The sequence below is a fragment of the Dromaius novaehollandiae genome, chromosome 12 (genome assembly GCF_036370855.1).
Source record: "Dromaius novaehollandiae isolate bDroNov1 chromosome 12, bDroNov1.hap1, whole genome shotgun sequence".
NCBI lineage: Eukaryota > Metazoa > Chordata > Aves > Casuariiformes > Dromaiidae > Dromaius > Dromaius novaehollandiae.
In genome coordinates, this window is record NC_088109.1 from 10,916,892 (window position 1) to 10,934,068 (window position 17,177).

At 38.0% G+C, this 17,177-nt stretch overlaps 1 protein-coding gene across 2 annotated transcripts in view; it reads left to right on the top strand.

The window, feature by feature from the left end:
• The window catches only part of CACNA2D3 (calcium voltage-gated channel auxiliary subunit alpha2delta 3), a 478,082-nt gene extending 461,495 nt beyond the window's left edge, over positions 1–16,587 (top strand). For both annotated transcript variants that reach the window (XM_026096289.2, XM_064518911.1), the window contains 3 exons: positions 14,117–14,229; positions 15,058–15,140; positions 16,173–16,587. In XM_026096289.2, coding sequence (XP_025952074.1) covers positions 14,117–14,229; positions 15,058–15,140; positions 16,173–16,265 — 289 coding nt within the window. In that variant the 3' untranslated portion in view covers positions 16,266–16,587. The remainder of the gene's footprint in view (positions 1–14,116; positions 14,230–15,057; positions 15,141–16,172) is intronic.
• Positions 16,588–17,177: the final 590 nt, after the last annotated feature.

A 17,177-nucleotide genomic window follows, 5' to 3' on the forward strand; every position in this document is an offset into this window, starting at 1 on the left:
AGACATTAACTTGGAGTCTTTGGCTAAATAAGCATCTCATTGCTGTTTGCAGGTTTTATGAGGTATTGCGCCAATGTGTTAGCCAAATTTTAATGGACGTGTGTTAACCAAAATTCTTCAGCAGTTCTCACTGGTTACATTACCAGTTTTTGCCTTCTGCTGCTCTTTTCGTCGTACAGGTTAATTGCTGATGCTTAAAAAGCATCAAGAATTCTGTTAAGGAAAGTATCTGTAGAAACACAAAGTTGTTATAAATTGGGAAGAGCAATGGTTGGTATGGTATTAGATCAGAGAAAGTTGCCTGACTTTTTCTAGTACATTTTTAAGTTCATTTAGGAAAATACAATTAAATGAGGCATTAACTCAGACTTCTATAAAGGTGGGCATATATCATTTTCTGTAGACACTGGAACTTACTCATCTAGTCATTACTGAAATATTAAGTATATATTTTGAATTTTCAAAGTTGCAGGGAACCATTTGAATGCATAGTTGCCCAATTTTGCGCACACAACTGTAGAAACTATGGGTATACAAATGGGGCAGCAGTTGCATAGTCAAATATTTTAAAAGCTGCCCTTTTAACCTCTCCTGTTCATGTATGATGACATACTGGGTTTGGATTCAGATCAAAAGTCTGGCTTTACTTCCAGTGACCTGAAAGGCAAAAAAACCCCTTCTGTTTTAATTACAGCACTTATGGGTCCATAAGGTCAACGGCAAAAACCTGAAGAAACTGTTTTGTTCTCAGTTAATTCTTTGTGCCCAGTCTTAAGACACAAAATAAAGAGAAATGTAAATACCAGAAAGCTATAGTCTCGCTAGGGAAGCAAGGAAGAATGTAGCTACAGTCATTCTAAATCAGGGAGAGACTGACAGGCATGTCTTTTAATTACACAAGATGAAATGTAAGTGTTCCCTCTACTTTGTTGTGTATCACATGTACAATTACCTGTTAAATTGATAGGAATTGCTTATGCTGATTAAACACTGTCCAATGTATTATCTATTTGGCCTATTGCACTGCTAGAAAGTACCACTATTTTCCAGCCGTGAGAGAAGTGGACAATTATCTAACTGGGAAAATCATCTATAAACCAGATGCCTTCTCTTGCTTTCTTATACACCGTGTGTTGTGTACTGTTCTTTGTCAATAAAAAGAGGTAAATGGCAATGGAATTATAGTTCAGGATGACACTGAACCCTTCATGTGGATTTATGATGGCAAATTTAAGACTTGTCCACTGAGTGTGCTTATTTGGCAGTAACAGATAAATAACAACGCAAATTAGTTTCAGACTGTTCAGGGCATGAGTATATTAGTGTCAGGAATAGTGCAATCTGTATAGACATTAAAATGGTGATGGTTTTAAAAACCACTTAATCAGAAGACATACCATCATTTGCTAAGATGTTTCTGCATTTGTTGCTCAGTAGAAGCTTGCCAAATTGCTGTACTTGATCGTGTTTAAAATGTGTAAATAAATATGCAGTTCAATTTCCCATGAAATAAATAATCATTTGCCTTTTCAGATGTAGTTAGTTTACTCCTAAACAAATCAGTTTGCCACATAAAACAAGCAAAGCATCAAGGGCCAATTTCTTCTCATTTGGAGCTCTATGTACATATATCAGAATATCCCTATAGATTTCCTGGAGTAGTTTGAGCAGTAAATTATAGTCAGTCTTCTAGAAGACATTTGGGGCTGTATTCATTTTACTGTATCCATCTTATAGGACCCTGAGGAAAAGCAAATGTTCTCTATATTTTGCCATACTTTGTTTAGACTGTGTATTTTTACATGGTTGCTTTTTCAGCAACCATGCCAAGTACATATGTGATACCACGCACATAAATGGTTTTGACCTGTGCCCATACTGAGCCACAGGTGTGCTATAGTCACACTGCTCACTGCTGATCTTGGCAATGTTGAACAGATCTTAATCTTCGGGAGCTTTACTTAGATGTGCGTTGAAGTCAGGCAGCATCTTCCAGGAGAAACTTAGCATTTTGCATACCTTAGTAGTTAGTCGTTGAGGTCTCAAGGAGTCAGAATCACAGTTACTGTTAGAGTCCATGTATTCTTCTGGCATCTCTGTTTTGAAAATCAAATCTTCCAGACTTGCAGAATACTTATGAGCTTTAGAGAGTGTTTATGCTTGGAGCAACAGCAATATTGGTAGAAACTTATCGTAGCCAAAACCAAAAACTCTACAAAACACCCAAATAATTCTCTTCTTATACTTTCCACTTAAAAAGTATCCAAGTACACAATCCAAACTGCTAGAACCATTTGTTAAAGGTCTTTGTACTACTGTAAATTCCTATACCATGTGCTACCCAAGTTTCTCTAATTGTATGCTGAAGTAACTTCCTCTGTTCTCCAAAAGCAACAGTGATTATAGTGTGTTACACAGGTGCAGTGTAAAGTCACTATATACGTAATTTTATCTCTACCCTTAGATAAAGTTATATTTTGAATGGCTAGTTCCGGAAGCATGGTAAGTTACTGTTTTTGTTCAAGAACGTAGATATATGAAATAATACAGCAACAGATACCAGGCAGGTCTCCCACCAGTCATTAGTTTTACAATCCTTTGGACAGTTTTCAAGTGTGGTTTTTGTTTGTTTGCTTGTTTGTTTTAATGGCAAAAGAATTGCAGCGTTCCTTGGTTGCTTTGGAACCTTCCTGGTGTGCTGGGTTCAGAAGCGCTGTAGCTACTTATGCAAAGAATACCAACCTACATTGAAAATAGTTTTCCATCGTTATTCTGAGTTTCCATTTATGTCAAAACTTGCCAAAAGACATCTAAACCTTGGCGAGCCATCTTTTTATCCCCTGCGTGTATCTTTCATTGGAGTTTCTTTACTTAGCTGACAAAGCCCTGCAAATCTGTATTTCATAATTCAGATTCTCTCTCTCCATTTGCTTGGCATTGCAAGGGTCATAAAAAAGCTAGAGAACCAAAGAATCACTATAGATCGGAGAATGACAAGTATATTAAAAGTCAAAAAAAATTATGACTATAGTAATCTTTTTCAAAAGGCGTTTTTAATGGCAGGGAAGATGGTCTTTGCTTAATTGTTTTTTTTCCAAGTGAGGGAAAGAAGCCTTACAGGAATGTGTTTAGTTGCCAATAGTACCCTGAAGGCTACAAATTTGCAACATGGAACGTGCCCTATCTCTTATATTATTTAGCTAGGCAAGGATATGACAAACATTGTAATGAGATTGTCTTGGTGGAAAATAAAATAATACCAAGGAAACTGCTTTTAACTCAGTGTAAATCATGTATACTCTTTCACCCTATACCTTAGAGGCTTAATACCATACATATTACTAAATGTATTTGCAGTGCCCATGCCTAAGCTTGCTTTTCTCTTTTTTTTAGTTCTGGAGTGAGTTTCTTTGGGGGGCTGTCTCTGAAGAAATAATTTTATCTAAAGCAGTGGGTTTCTTATTCTTCTGAGCTAAGACTCTTCATGTGCAAATTGTTATTTCATGCATAATCTGCGCATATATAATGGGGGGGGGGGGAGAGAGACTCTCTGGTTAGGTAGGCTGGAGGTATCAAACTATGCTCCAAAAGGAAAAGATCCTTGGAAACTCACTACAGCACCGTCAGTCTGTGGGCAGACTTTACCTATCTCTGCGGCAACAAAGTCCACAACTACTCTGCCCTAATCAAATCTAAAGAAAACTTTGTGCAGAACACATTCGTGAGAGTGGGCCTTTTCACTTTTGTGTTATATTTGTCAAATGAGAAAGGAGGATGCTGTAGGAGGAAGAGACAGGGGATCCAGACAGGGAATTCTATAGAAGGAAGAGAAAGATGAGGAAATGCACAGTGGTCTCTTCTTGCAGATGTGTGCAACTCTTTCATTAGAAGACCTCATAGCACTGAGCATGTAGTGCACCTGTAAGTACTCGAAGGCCTAGGAAATGCATGTGTGTGGCTTCCTGGAAACTCAGTTCATTGATGTTTTCATAGCTTTCACGGTCTTATTTTTATTTTCCTGACAAGTGGTGTGCAATGGACAGTCTTTCTTAACTCCCCACTTCCCTTCTCATGTCTTCCAAATAGCCCAGAGCTGAACTGCTTGAGAAGTGTAAATAGAGAAACGATGCATGGGAAGGTGGTGATTTCCATCCATTCACTGTGCACAGTGCAGTTCAGTAGTGCTATAAAATGTAAATATACCACTACTTAAAAGTTAACATAATATTCCATTTTGAACAGGCAGCAATAAATATTAAGCAAATGATAGATAGTAGCTGACAAAGTTAAAGGATGCTTTGTAATGACAGATTTAAAATGTTGTATGAGTGTCATAATATATTCAGCTGAGTAGTAATATACATATCAAAGATGTCTTGGAATAGGAAAACTTATTAAAATTGGAAAACATGGCAGTGAATTTTTAAAGCCAGGCACACTTGTGAAGAATTGTTAATGCAAGGAAGTTCATTTCACACTTCTCTTTATAAAGGATTTCAGAGTTGAATAGCTATTTGATAGCCTTTAACTTGGAAAAACAATATGAATCTTAAGAAATTTGAGTGCCATGTAGAGAAAATTTATGTATTACTTAAAATAGAGTTTTGACTAGCTATGGAGATGATGACATGCAGTATACTTAATTATTTCAGATGTGGTCTTCTCAATCATTGCTGAAATTTATATTTACACAAATAAATTAATAACATCCTTGCAAAGCACTCTGTGGACACATCAACTGAGCATTTTACTTCTAACATTAAATATGCTTTTGATGTGAATCACCTGATCACCTCTGCTTTTCATATCTTGGTTTGCTTTGCATAGCAGTCTTGCAGCTTGCTAGCTGGACTCCTTTTGGATGAAATTAAATCAAAATTTGAATGTACTCTTACCACTAAAGGTTATTCAGTTCAGGAGGCCAGACAAGAGCTAGTCGGAGATGCACCCAAAAGTGTGACCAGTGTGGTCACTGGATCTTCAGTACCAACTCTTTTGCTTTTCAGATCTGTTCTTATTGTGCCACCTTAGTTGCTAACGCGGACTGGCTGGCACTGATCAGCATCGTAGTCTGCGGATGGTTGTAGTCCTACTAAATGATAGTATCAGGATTTCTCGCTTCTGTAGAATACAGGTGGAAATGATCTATGAACAAATATTTAAATACCTGTGAAAAAAATAGTATTTATTATTTATCTATCATTGCTATCATTATAGTCTGTACATAATGCCTAGAATCCCATTTTCACAGTTGCTGCGCAAAAAGTCTCTGCCCAAAAGCACTTCCAGAAATCTCTACAATTGTTGCATTTTTTTCTTTAAAATAACTGAGAAACTATGCAATCCCGTTGTCATCATAGTTTTGTTGGCATCGTTATATTGATTAGGAATATTAAAAAACGGATACAGATTTGTCAAGATAAGACTAAACTAAACCAAAGAAGTACCATTCGTGCATTTGTAGCTTTCTAATCTTTATACTGCAATCTAAATTACTCTCTAGTAGAACTACACTGGCAAATTACTCTCAGGCCATTTTGGCAGGTTGTTGTTTATACTTGCAAAATGGCTTTCTGTACAAAGAAAGACCTCTGATGTGATCTGTTTTGTGCCAGTTACTGTACCTCCTCTGTCGCCCTCTGGTACAAAGCGGTTTGTCAGGTAATCAGATAGGCGCTCTGCCTCTGGAGACCCGGCGACGCTGCGCTCTCGGAAGTGAGCTCGTGTTTGTTTCGGGCTATGAAACTTGACTGATATTTAAAGTTTGTGGCATTACTGAGCTTGGCTTCTTTGCAAAACTTTTGCAGCCCACTTTAAACCTATCTCCTGTCCTCGTAAGGGTGGGTGACGAGACCACAAAGCTTAGGAAGGTGGATAAATTCCTCATTACATAAAGTACTTTCTTCATCCCAAATTCTGCATACTCAAAGCTTTTAGATGCTATGTAACATTTCTAATATGCAGGGGGTAAAGTACTTTTATCTGAGCGACGGTTATTTGAGAGAAAGCATTCCCTGGTAGTTAAGGAAAGAGTAAAGGCGCTTCTGGGGTTTCCTATGCGAAACAAAGCAGTGGGCGATGCTGCCGCGGCCCTCTCCTGGGTATCAGGCCTTCCGCGTGCTCGGGAATGGTGCAGAGGATACGGCCCGTTTAAACCCCTCCTTCTGCCCTCTGCTTTGGGCAGGTATGTTTATACCGAGGCAGAGCTGTGCTCAAGTCAGTGAGGCTGTAGTGGCAGCGAGATCCTGCCGGTGTGGGGTCGGGTTACAGGCCTGAGGCCCAGAGCTTATCTGTCCCTTTTATAGGGGAGAACCGCTAGCTGCTTTTTTCTGAGGCTTTAACTGTTCTAACTCTCAAAAATGTTGTTATTGGCATATGTGTTATTTTTACAAATTGCATTAAAGATATTCCATTCTCCATCCCCATTTATTTGAAAAAACCCCAAGTAGCCCAATTTATGACTGTGATATAAACATTTCATTCATTCATTTAAAAAATGTGATAAGTGAGAGAAATGTGGGTTGGAAACATAGCCAGCAGCCTGGAAAGCACATGATAGGAGTTGGGAAACAGCACAGCGGATATCTGCACTTCAGTTGAATGGGGGAAGTTTGTTCCAGACTGTTAGGGTTGAACGTTTGCAACCAGTAGTTATGTGAGTAACATATTTGAGTGTAGCGTGCACAACATTTTCCATTTACTGTGTCCTGATGCTGGTATGTTTCTTTTTTTCTTTAAAAAATGGGAACGATCAAAACTGACAGATATGAAATGTAATCCCAAAGTAACGACTAATCTTAACCTAAAATGTTCAAACTTGGTTAATTCAGGTTTGCACTCAAAAACACACTGAAGTGCCTGGAAGGAAACGACTGAATTTACACAGATGCTCAAGTGTCAGAGCTCTCAGTGAGGGTCATCTGTGTTCAGTTCTGTGGAAATTCAGGCTATTTTTTGAAGTCTTTGCAGTCTTGAAATTAGGTTGCCAATTGGAAAATATTGCCCTTAGTTTTTTTCAGTTCAACTAGTGACAATGAAATTCTTTCATGCTTTGTAAATAATGCTATTGCAATGGTAATACTGTTGCTTTTGCCAGTAGGATTTATCTGCTTGGGCAAAGCAACTGGTAGCTAAAAACTTGGTTTTATTGCCTCCTACAAATAATGATTGATATGATTGTATATGTGCAGCAGAGACATATGCTAACACCACAACAGGATATTATTCTAATAATTTGAGTCCAAGTCCAACAGTCATCACTGCTGCAGTAAGCAGTAGTGTAAAAGAGTTCCTACAGTCATTAGAGGAAAAAAAAAGAATACACATCTGGATTTCTTTTTTCTTGAATCAGGCTGTTAAAGCTCACAAACATAAAATTAAATATGAATCTGACTAGCCATTTAAAAGTTTATAGGATTAAAATCCTACCTAAGCCATGTGTTCATTGTGACCACATACTCTACTGCTTAGCATGTGCCATTATTAGCGCAGATATAATGGAAGCATGTTTTGTAAAATTTAAAAAAGTATCAGTTGCTTGTAAAATACCCCATATAGATCAGTAATTCTTACTCCTGAAAGTGTGTACTTTAAAACAATGCACAAGAGTGCAGTATTTCTGTCACAAAACAAGACTGATTTTTAACTAGAAATGCTCAGCAGTGTTTTAAAATAAGTTGAGATGGTTTTAATGCTTCTGCCATACTCAAGTCCTTCCAAAATTACGTAGAAATATCTTCTATTCTGCCAGATCAGGGGAAGGCATTTCCTCCAAACTTTTAGCTCCTCAGGTGTGGACTTATCCCAGAAGTACTTTCAGCATTCCTCATTGCTTGTCCTTCATTTTGTTCCCTCAAACACTTTTCAGCCTTTATTGCCTGAAAAACAAGAAGGAGAAAATGGATCTGAAAATCAGACAATACTGAATGCTATTTGGAGGTGTGTTACCATTCTTCATGGTTGAAAGGAGTCATGTTACTGGCCACCAGCTAGTGGCAGCATGGTTGTAAGCCAGGGAAAGGAAAACTGTTTCGTGCAGGTGACCAAGAAATGATGGCATTTGGGATCCCCGGTTTCAGTAGTCTGACATGACACTATCCTCCTACAGCCGTCTGGCACACTTTCAGTCCCATAAAAATATGCTGCATTCAGCATGTTTCCTTAAAACCGGGTGCGGGTACGCCTGTGGCTGTGTAACTGGCTTCTTATGAAGTAGGGAAACCTCAGGTCTGTGTATTCAGTTTGTGTCCTGTCCAAAATTAATACCAAGGGACAAAGAAATGGATTACCTTTCCTGCATGGAAATGCAAAGAATAAGTTGCTTGACAGTAATATTGATTTCCTTTGATAAGAGATGTTGTAGTTAAACAACAGAGGGTAAAGAGCTTAAAGGTTAGGTTAGTTTAGCTGAATAAGACACATCTCTTGCATGCTTGGAATTGAATTACCTCAGCTTTGTCTGTTGTGGATCCAGCTGTGTTAGCAAAGCAAATCTGAAGCCAGCAGCGTTTCAGAGACACCACACTGAACCTAGCCTATACTGATTTTGCCCCTTGTGACTCAGGTAGTTACAGGGAAGCACTAACCTGCATTAAAGACTGATGGAAATAAGGGACTTACAGAAGTGTGTGATATTTAAGTTGTCCGATAAATTTGTCTTACTTCAGGCCATGTGACAACCTCATGACTAGAGCAGCCAGGATGAAAAAGCTCTGCCTTGCTACCGCTGTGCCCGTTCTCGTTGGTGTGGGAGATGTTCCATAATCCCTGCGGGGACAGGCTGCGGAGGCCCACCAACAGAGCCAAACTCCCTTTGCTGGAGCTAATAACTTCCTTCCTTCCCTGCCCCTTTCCCCCTTTCCAGGGAGGCCCATCCATGTTCTTGACAGTGCCTTATTGACACTTTGTCACCCAGAGGTTCAAAAGCCAGAAGATGAAGGGAAGAGAGAGAAGCAGTTGGTGCAGAGAGAGGACGGAGCTGCAGGGGCAGTGTTGGCTCCCTCCCTGCTCCTGTACTGCCCTGAGGCTATGTGCTAACCATTCCTCCGTAGGCGAGGAAGTAATCTTACACCCAAAGAAAGAGTTGACAAGCTTGAAATGAGTTTGTCTTAAACCATAGTTTGTGGAAGGAATTATTATTATTATAATATAATGTAATAACATATAATATAACTGTATGAAAACTTTGCTATATACAAGCAAAAGGAAGAGATTCAAATGTTAAAATTTCAGGTTTAAATGTCTAAAAGTCTTGAAACTAGACTTTTATAACAGGTGTTGTAGTCTGCACTTAACTTTAGGCACTGAAGTTAGCCCAGTTTAGGATGCTTTTCTCTGCAGGGCCATTATACAGCCATTAAACAGAGAGGAGGAGAGACTCCTGCAGAGGAGGATTCAGCTCACCTAAGCCAGGCTCATGCTCTGAGTTATCCTCGAGCAGCCTGCACCTCTGCATGTGGCCTGTTCAGAGCTGGAGATGATGAGGCACCTATGTTACATGCATAAAGGTAGTTGGTGTGACTGCCCTCCAAGATGTGTATTACAGCCCTGTTATGATACCTGCCAAATTCTGTGTTATTCTAAGAAATTAGAAAGAACTGGTTCTCTGTGGGAAGACTCATTTGGCTGCCAGACATACGGGCTGTTGAAACCTTAGTGAATGCAATAATAACTCACTTATTAAAAGTGTGCTTTACTATCATGCCTTCATAAGCACTGCTTTAGCAAATATAATTACGAATGCAGCTGTACTTGAATTCTGACTTTTTTCCTGTCTCATTCCACAATGAAAAGTTAATTTTCAAGGGATAGTTTACTAAATACTTGCATTTTTGAGCAATTTTTTACTATTTTCAAATAAAACATGAAGCGGTTTATTTCAAACCTATTTGTATGGAATTTGTGCAAATGTTTTAATATGGGCTGATACAGAAATAGGCTAGAAAGGAACAGATAAAGGGTGTGCAATCTGAGAACACTCTTGTCTAATGCTGTGACTCAAAGCGCAGATTTTCTTGCAGGTTTCCTCTCTATTCTAATTTTCTCTTGATTAACAAAATAGTTTGGCATGACTAGATTTTCTTTCTCCTCTCTCTGCCCCCTTCAAGTGTTAAATTTCTTCCTTCCTCACCTTCTCTTTGAAAGCAAAGTGAAGAGGCAGTTTGTGTCCAAGTCTGTTCTGAGCCTTTGGACCTGCACTTTAAATAAACCAAACCAGTTGAGGAATGGATGAAAGATGGAGTAGAAATTATTAATAAGGTTCTTATTGATTCAATGTGGCTTCAATATAGCAGGAACCACAGCAGTTTATTACATTTTATATATGGAGAAGTATGCAAGGCGCTCTCTATGCTGTCATTATCAAATGATGATGATGATATTGCTGTAAAGGAAAAGGTTCAGATCGAAAGATTTACATTACTTGACTTAAAAAGAGTTTTACCCTTTAAACATGAAACATTCTCCATAAATATTAAACATATCTGATTAAACATAGGCTTTCTTTTGATTGTTAAACCGATAATAGAGTTCAATAAAAACCCTTACACTATCACTGATAGTTGCTCCCATATCGCCGGTGACACAAATGACAGCTGAAGCCAGCAGGTAGTTCAGAAATGCTTATTTTAATACAAACTTTATTGACTCAGAGTGGAGCTTACTTAAAGGACAAGACCATTTTTGTTACTTTGTCAGCAACTTTCTTATTTCCTACTGCAGCCATGCAAGCTGTTTTGCTAGAGGTTTTTCTCCCTCACAGCTAAGTCTTGGCGCATGCAACGGAACATTTTGGTTGAATATTTCAATATTTCAAAGACTGTTCCGACTGTGTTTATGCACCTTTTGTCTTCTGTGAATGTTCAGTTGCTGAGACTTGCTGACATGAACGTTCTCTCAAAGTGAGTTTGAAAGATGCATGTACATGTGACCATGGAAACTGAATTTTAAACCCAAACAGAAGCCCTGCTGCTGGGATAGTGGTGTACTTTATTGAGTTTGGGCATGGAAACAGTGCCGTGTGAATTATCCAACTAGTCACAGAGCAACTGGGCTACTTAATGACTGGCAGAAACATGTTTGCAGTTGATCCAGTGAGGGCAAGAATACCTAGTGTCTATGAAATGATCTTAAGTTACAACAGCTGAAGGAAGTATAATTTGCTTGTGTACATTCTACTACTAGAAAAGAAAATGAAATTGGACATGAATTTTTCCCCATTTTTTTCCTCAATTCAATCTCTGTCCTCAATCCTTTGCCTTCACTTGATGATGACATCTTAATCCTTTGCCTGTGATCTCCCAAGTCAATGACTGGTGAAGGCATGCACTTGGCTTCACAACTTAATTTCAAGATCAGGTCTGAGACCTGTAAAAGGGAAAACGTTTTTTGAAGCATATCTATGAAAAAAAAGGGTTAAATAAGATAAATTAAAGTTTTCCTATTAAATTCTTAACTGCTTTACTAATTTTCTAAAAGTCTGTTTTACATTCATTTACTGCTTGTGGCAGATAACATTTCCTATTGAGTTTACCCTTAATATGGTGGATGAGAAGCTAGTTGTTCCTTTTTGCAAGACATTTGTCAATATATTATTATGTCTCTGGAAAATACTGCTGCAGTGAGCTAGAAGTTTTATCTTTTTATGGCCCTTTAGATGACAGTCATGTATGGCAGTTACCATAAGGCTAGGCACCTTAGAAACATAGTAGATAGACAGACAGACTGTAGATTTATATGAATATTCACTTTTTGGTAAACTGAACCAGTGTAACTGGTAGATGTTCATCATATAATTACAAACATGGAAAGGTTTTTTTAAACTTTTAACTGAATATATGGCTCCTTGCAGTTCCTTTAGTTCATAATTTCCATAAATCCAGGCACGTAGAGAATACTCCAAATTGTTAAGTCTAGCAATATTTTCTAGGGCACCTCGTTCCCACTGACCTTTGTAGCTTCTGACTATATAGTCAAAGAAGCCAGGCAGGCATCTACTCAACGTCGTAGCTCTTTAGTGAAAACTTTCTTCTGGTTTAAAGCGCTTTCTTTTTTTCAACCCAGCTGGGTGAAATGGTAGGAGAAACTCCCAAATCCTTCCTTTCTCTCTTCTTTGGGGAAGTAATATCCTGCACTGCACAGCCTGTATGCCATACCAGAAAAATAGAAAAAAAAAAGGAATTAAATGGCAAATGTGTCCACCTTTCATGAAATATCACCTTTAAGCCTGGTTATCTGGTGCATGCTTTCTCACAGGCTTCAGTGTTCCCCTGGGGGCCACAAAAGGACTTTTGGTCAGGCAGACCTTAGGTATGAGAGAAGAATGGTTGCTCCCTGCTCCCCAAAAAGAGGAACGAATCATTTAGCAACCAGTAACTGTGTCAACAGTTTTTGTCTTTCAGGTCCTTTTCTGAGCTAGTTTTAAAGATACAATAAATATAAGTTTCAGAACGTATAAAATCCGAGTTGTGGCAATTTCTGAGAATAAAATGAAATAGTTTTTTTCTGTCCTCTGGGGTTTCATTTTTTTCATAACTTTTTGGGGGAAAATTCATGCAGTACAATTTTGATGTTATTCTTTGTTAAAGATTTTCCCTCCTTTCCTTTTATTGGCCCCATTTCTTCCACACACAAATCCACAAAGCCACAGATGCTCCATTACAATGATGTCAGTCTTGCTACATGCTCCAGCTGTTTGTAGGTACATTTATAAAGTTCAGCCTTTTACATTATGCCATAAATGTATATTTCATGTATAAACATAAAGCTAACATATTGCAGATCACTCTAAGTGTAATTTTAATGGAGGTTCAGTAAGTTTAAAAAATACTGAAAAGTGTTTAATCTTTCCGTTGGCAACATTTTTACAGCGGGTTTTCCAATTATTTTTTTTACAAGCTAGGTTCAAATATTCGCCACCCCCTTCAGTATTTCATCTTCTGTGATTTTTGGAAAAAGTGGGGAGTTATTTTAGTAAGACAATATGTATTTTAAAAAAAGATGTCTGAAGGAAAATATTTTTCTCTCCACATCTTATTGGTGCTCAAACCCTCACTTAACGTTCTGTACATTTCCATGTGGTATGCTGGTAAAAACACCTCATTCCTGGAAGTGTCAGATTTCAGTGATATTCTCTACTGTTGATATGTATAAATCCTGATATAAAGTCTGAAAAAATTATCAAGGGTGGGGTCTGAGCGGTAAAGCCTTTTTTTCTGTTGCATCCTGAATTTCAAAGAAAGGGCTAAATAGTGTCTATTTGGCTCTAGCTCCACCCGCTTTTCCTTCTTGCATGCACTTAAGAGTCCAGTTCATTGAAACTGTGAGGTTCATTGGATTGTGCCTGCGGGTTCATTCCCTGGTCTCCCTCGGGTGCTCTCCTTCTTATGGGCAATGTCCTTGTTCCTCCGTCTCCTTCTGAGTTGCCTACTTTGTCTTAATTTAAATGTGGTGCAGAGTTATCACCATATTAGTACCATATAATTGTCATTACTCTAAAATAAATCTCCTCCCACTTAGGAAGATTTTGAGGCTTAATCTCTGTTTTGTTGGCTCAGTAATGTAATGACTCTCTAGAGGCCAGATGAAAGCTGAGATCTTTTCCAGTAGTTCATGTTGTTTCATGCAAAATCCAGGGTGAATAAAGCCCCTAATGTGATTTGGAGGCAAAAGCTGGGGAGCATGAGTTAGCAGTATCTGGCTGCGAAAGAATCTTCATTATTTTTCAGATGTTTCCTGTTTACTTAAAAATTGCAGATCATAATTACATAGCTAGGCGTTCATTATGGAGCAAAGATTCAGTACTGAAATAAAAAAAAAAAAATCACTTAAGTCCCAGTTCCAGATGACAGGCTTTAGCGTATCAGCAGTATGCTGCTACACCTATGTACTTTTCAGCGTCATGTACATCTCAAAATGGACACCAATATTTTATGAGCTGACGGAGCATTGCCTAAGACTCTCTGCTTCTGCAAGTTGTAGACATAGAGTATGACTTAGAGCCAGTAAGGTTTGTGAATGTAACACGGGTGTTGTTGACATGTTTGAACAAGCCAAACAAAGTCTGTTGCTGAGAAATACTGTAAATATCACCATTGATTGTTCTCTCTTTAATTTGCAGGTCCTTCGTTATTCAGCAAATCCCAAGCAGCAATCTCTTCATGGTGGTAGTAGACAATGAATGCTTCTGTGATTCTGTTCCACCAATTACCATGGCACCTATAGAGATAAGGTATATCCTTTTATTGGTAAAATTGCCAGAAAGAGACTTAAGATGCAAATACTGAATATGTAAAAACTTACCTCATATGACTTGACTCAAGAATTCAAAGGGCACACATCAGCCATTATAGATGGCTTTGCTATTTGAAATTGAGCCAGCTGAGAATGCATTCTTACTTATTTACAAGGAGACCTCACATTTTTAGGTGTTCAGAACAGCCAATACAAATTAAGTAAACACAATTATATGCATCTTTAAGTACCTTAATGTCACTATGCCCATCTTTAGATAGTTGAAATCTTTCAAACTGGGCCCTAAGTATGTAAATTCATTCTGAAAATGGAGCTCCTAACATTAGAACTTCCTACAATACAAACATCTTTATATTTTAGGGCTGGACTGGGGTGTTGAAAATGTTTCAGAATCCTGCTTTCAAAAAATGTTAAAATATAGTGTGTGGCAAAGTACATATAGCACTTGACTTTTAGTTGCAGCACTTTTTATTCTATTCTGTACAGTAGTTCAGGATTTATTTCCTTGCATAGGTTAGAATTTATCAAAAGTAGCCTGGAGTGTGTTTTTATTGTAGACTTCTTATTCAAAGGCCAGGTTAGCACTGTAAGTGCAAATGAGATGGTCTAAAGTAAAGATCACTAGGAAGTAAGTACTAGAATTACCTTCCTTTTCTCGTGTTGACAACGCACAACACCTTGGGTTTTTGAAGGACTGGGAAAAGGAAGGTGCTGAAAGATATGCTGTATCTTCATTTCAAAGCACTCAGATGAGCTCAGGACATTTAAATGTAATGCTCAGGAGATCTCTCCTTAACTACCTTGTACATAATGAATCCCTTAAATGTGAACGTCTAAAATCTCAGAAGATTAGAAGACGCCCAGAATCTTGTCATGGATTTCACCCTGAAGTAAGTTTCTATCTACTTTTTTTTTTTTTTTTTCCCTCCTTTTGGATGCTAGTAGCTGTGTTATTAAAAAAAAAAAAAAAGGAAAGGTATCTTCTAAGATGAAAGATCAGGAAATATTTTTAACGCTTAGAAGACAGTAGTAAGGGGAGCAAGTGCTGCAAATCTTTTCTAGTATTCCTGTAGACAGTGTTTTGTCTTGCTGCTTTTGTAGGCGGTTTGTGTCATACAAGAGAGTGTGATAGGATGTGAGCACAGACCAGCAGCCAGGAGCATCGGAGAGTTTGCTCTGGCAGTGGCACTGGCCACAAGATTCCTCATTAGAGATGGTCAGGAACTTTGTGCTGTAATGCTTTTTTTCACTGGAAAAGATCCATTTGTCAAAATTGAAATGAGAGAGAGGAGAAAGAGACCCCACAGAACATAGCCTATAGGTTGAGGCCAATGTAACATACCAAGGATTTGGGAAACTAATATTTATTTCCTTGCGGCAGACAAGAGAGATGTCCATAGGATAGGGGCAAAACTTAGCTCCTGAAGCAGTAACTAGCTTCAGTATCTTAACTGTCATACTATAGTCATTATGTTTACACACAGATTTGCTTGGGAGGAATCACTACGTGGGGCATGTTAAATACTCCGTGTTCTGCATAGTACTCTTATTTGTATAGTGCCAAGGAGACCTGGTAGAGACCTGGACATGATTACAGTAGCTTGTATGGCATGTGTTCTTAAAGACAAAATTTTACTCCAGAATAACTTCATTTAGTGCCTTTGGTTTTGTAACACAATGGAGAATGAGACCTAAAATAGGAGGAAGAGGAGGGGATTGTGTAATGCTGATTGATCCTGTCGACTTTCAGTTTACAGTCTAATTTTGTTCAAATGAAGATGAGTACCTGTATTACTTCTGTCTTTATTTTATGGTTTTGGTTCTTTGCATGATCTTCTCCTGCCTGTGTACTTTGCTAAACGTTCATATATCATAATTGAGAGTAATGGTTTGTCTTTATTTTCCTTTGTTTTTGTCTTTAGGAAAATGCAAGAGAATGTGGTGGTGTCCTAGGCCTTAGTGCTAAACCTCCTCTTGTTCTTCTTCCTCTGTTTTTGACAATTTTCTCAAGGTGACGTTGACTGATGTGTACAATTGGCATGCTAATACATGGATAAACTGTGAACTGGGAAATGGTGCAACATTAAGGACATGAAATATAGTCAGAGCATCAGCATTTCATGATTTTAAACTGTTGGTGATGTAAATTCTTAAAGACATGTTGAAAAAAGATTGATCTTTTTACTTTGCAAGTCATGCAGATGTGAATTTGGCATTTGGTAGTCATGATTCATAAGAAAAGGACTTGGTAGGTAGACAGAGGTGACCATTGCTTTGTCCCATTGAAAATAATTTAAAACTGTGTACTTTTTTTCAATAAAGTATATTAAAATCACAGTTTCAGAGCGTATTCTAAGTATGGTAATGTATTTGTTCCATTAATTAATAACGGGAAGGGAGTAAAATAAGTGGAAGATGTTTGTTTATACTCTTGGCCTATTTCTAAAAGATTCAGAGGATAAAATACGCAGCTAGCTTTTATAACAAGGCAGAGTAGCTCTTATTAACAATTAAATCAAGAAAGCACATGTATGAAGCTGAACAGGTAATATGCATTGCTGATTTATAGTAAAGTTTTTCTTTCTGGAAATAGCCATAAAGCATTTGAACCACATTTAGAAAGTGAGCGGCATTAAAGCCTTTTCCCTAACTTGGGCAAGCCTTAGATCAAGTCGGTTGCTTTGGTTGCAGATGGCAAAATTAAATACTTTTCATCTTTTACAATTTATGGGAAGATCCATAAAATAACTGATATAAAAGGATGATAGTGTTCTGTTCATGTTCTGCCCTACAGACTGTGCGTCAGTGAGGGCAAGTTCCTGACCCTCCGGGGGCGTAGATTAATGCCAGTACTCCTTAATGCTAGTCCTTACGTTCCCCTGTGAAAGGGAAAGAAGAAGATGAAGAAAATAATATTTTGGATTTTT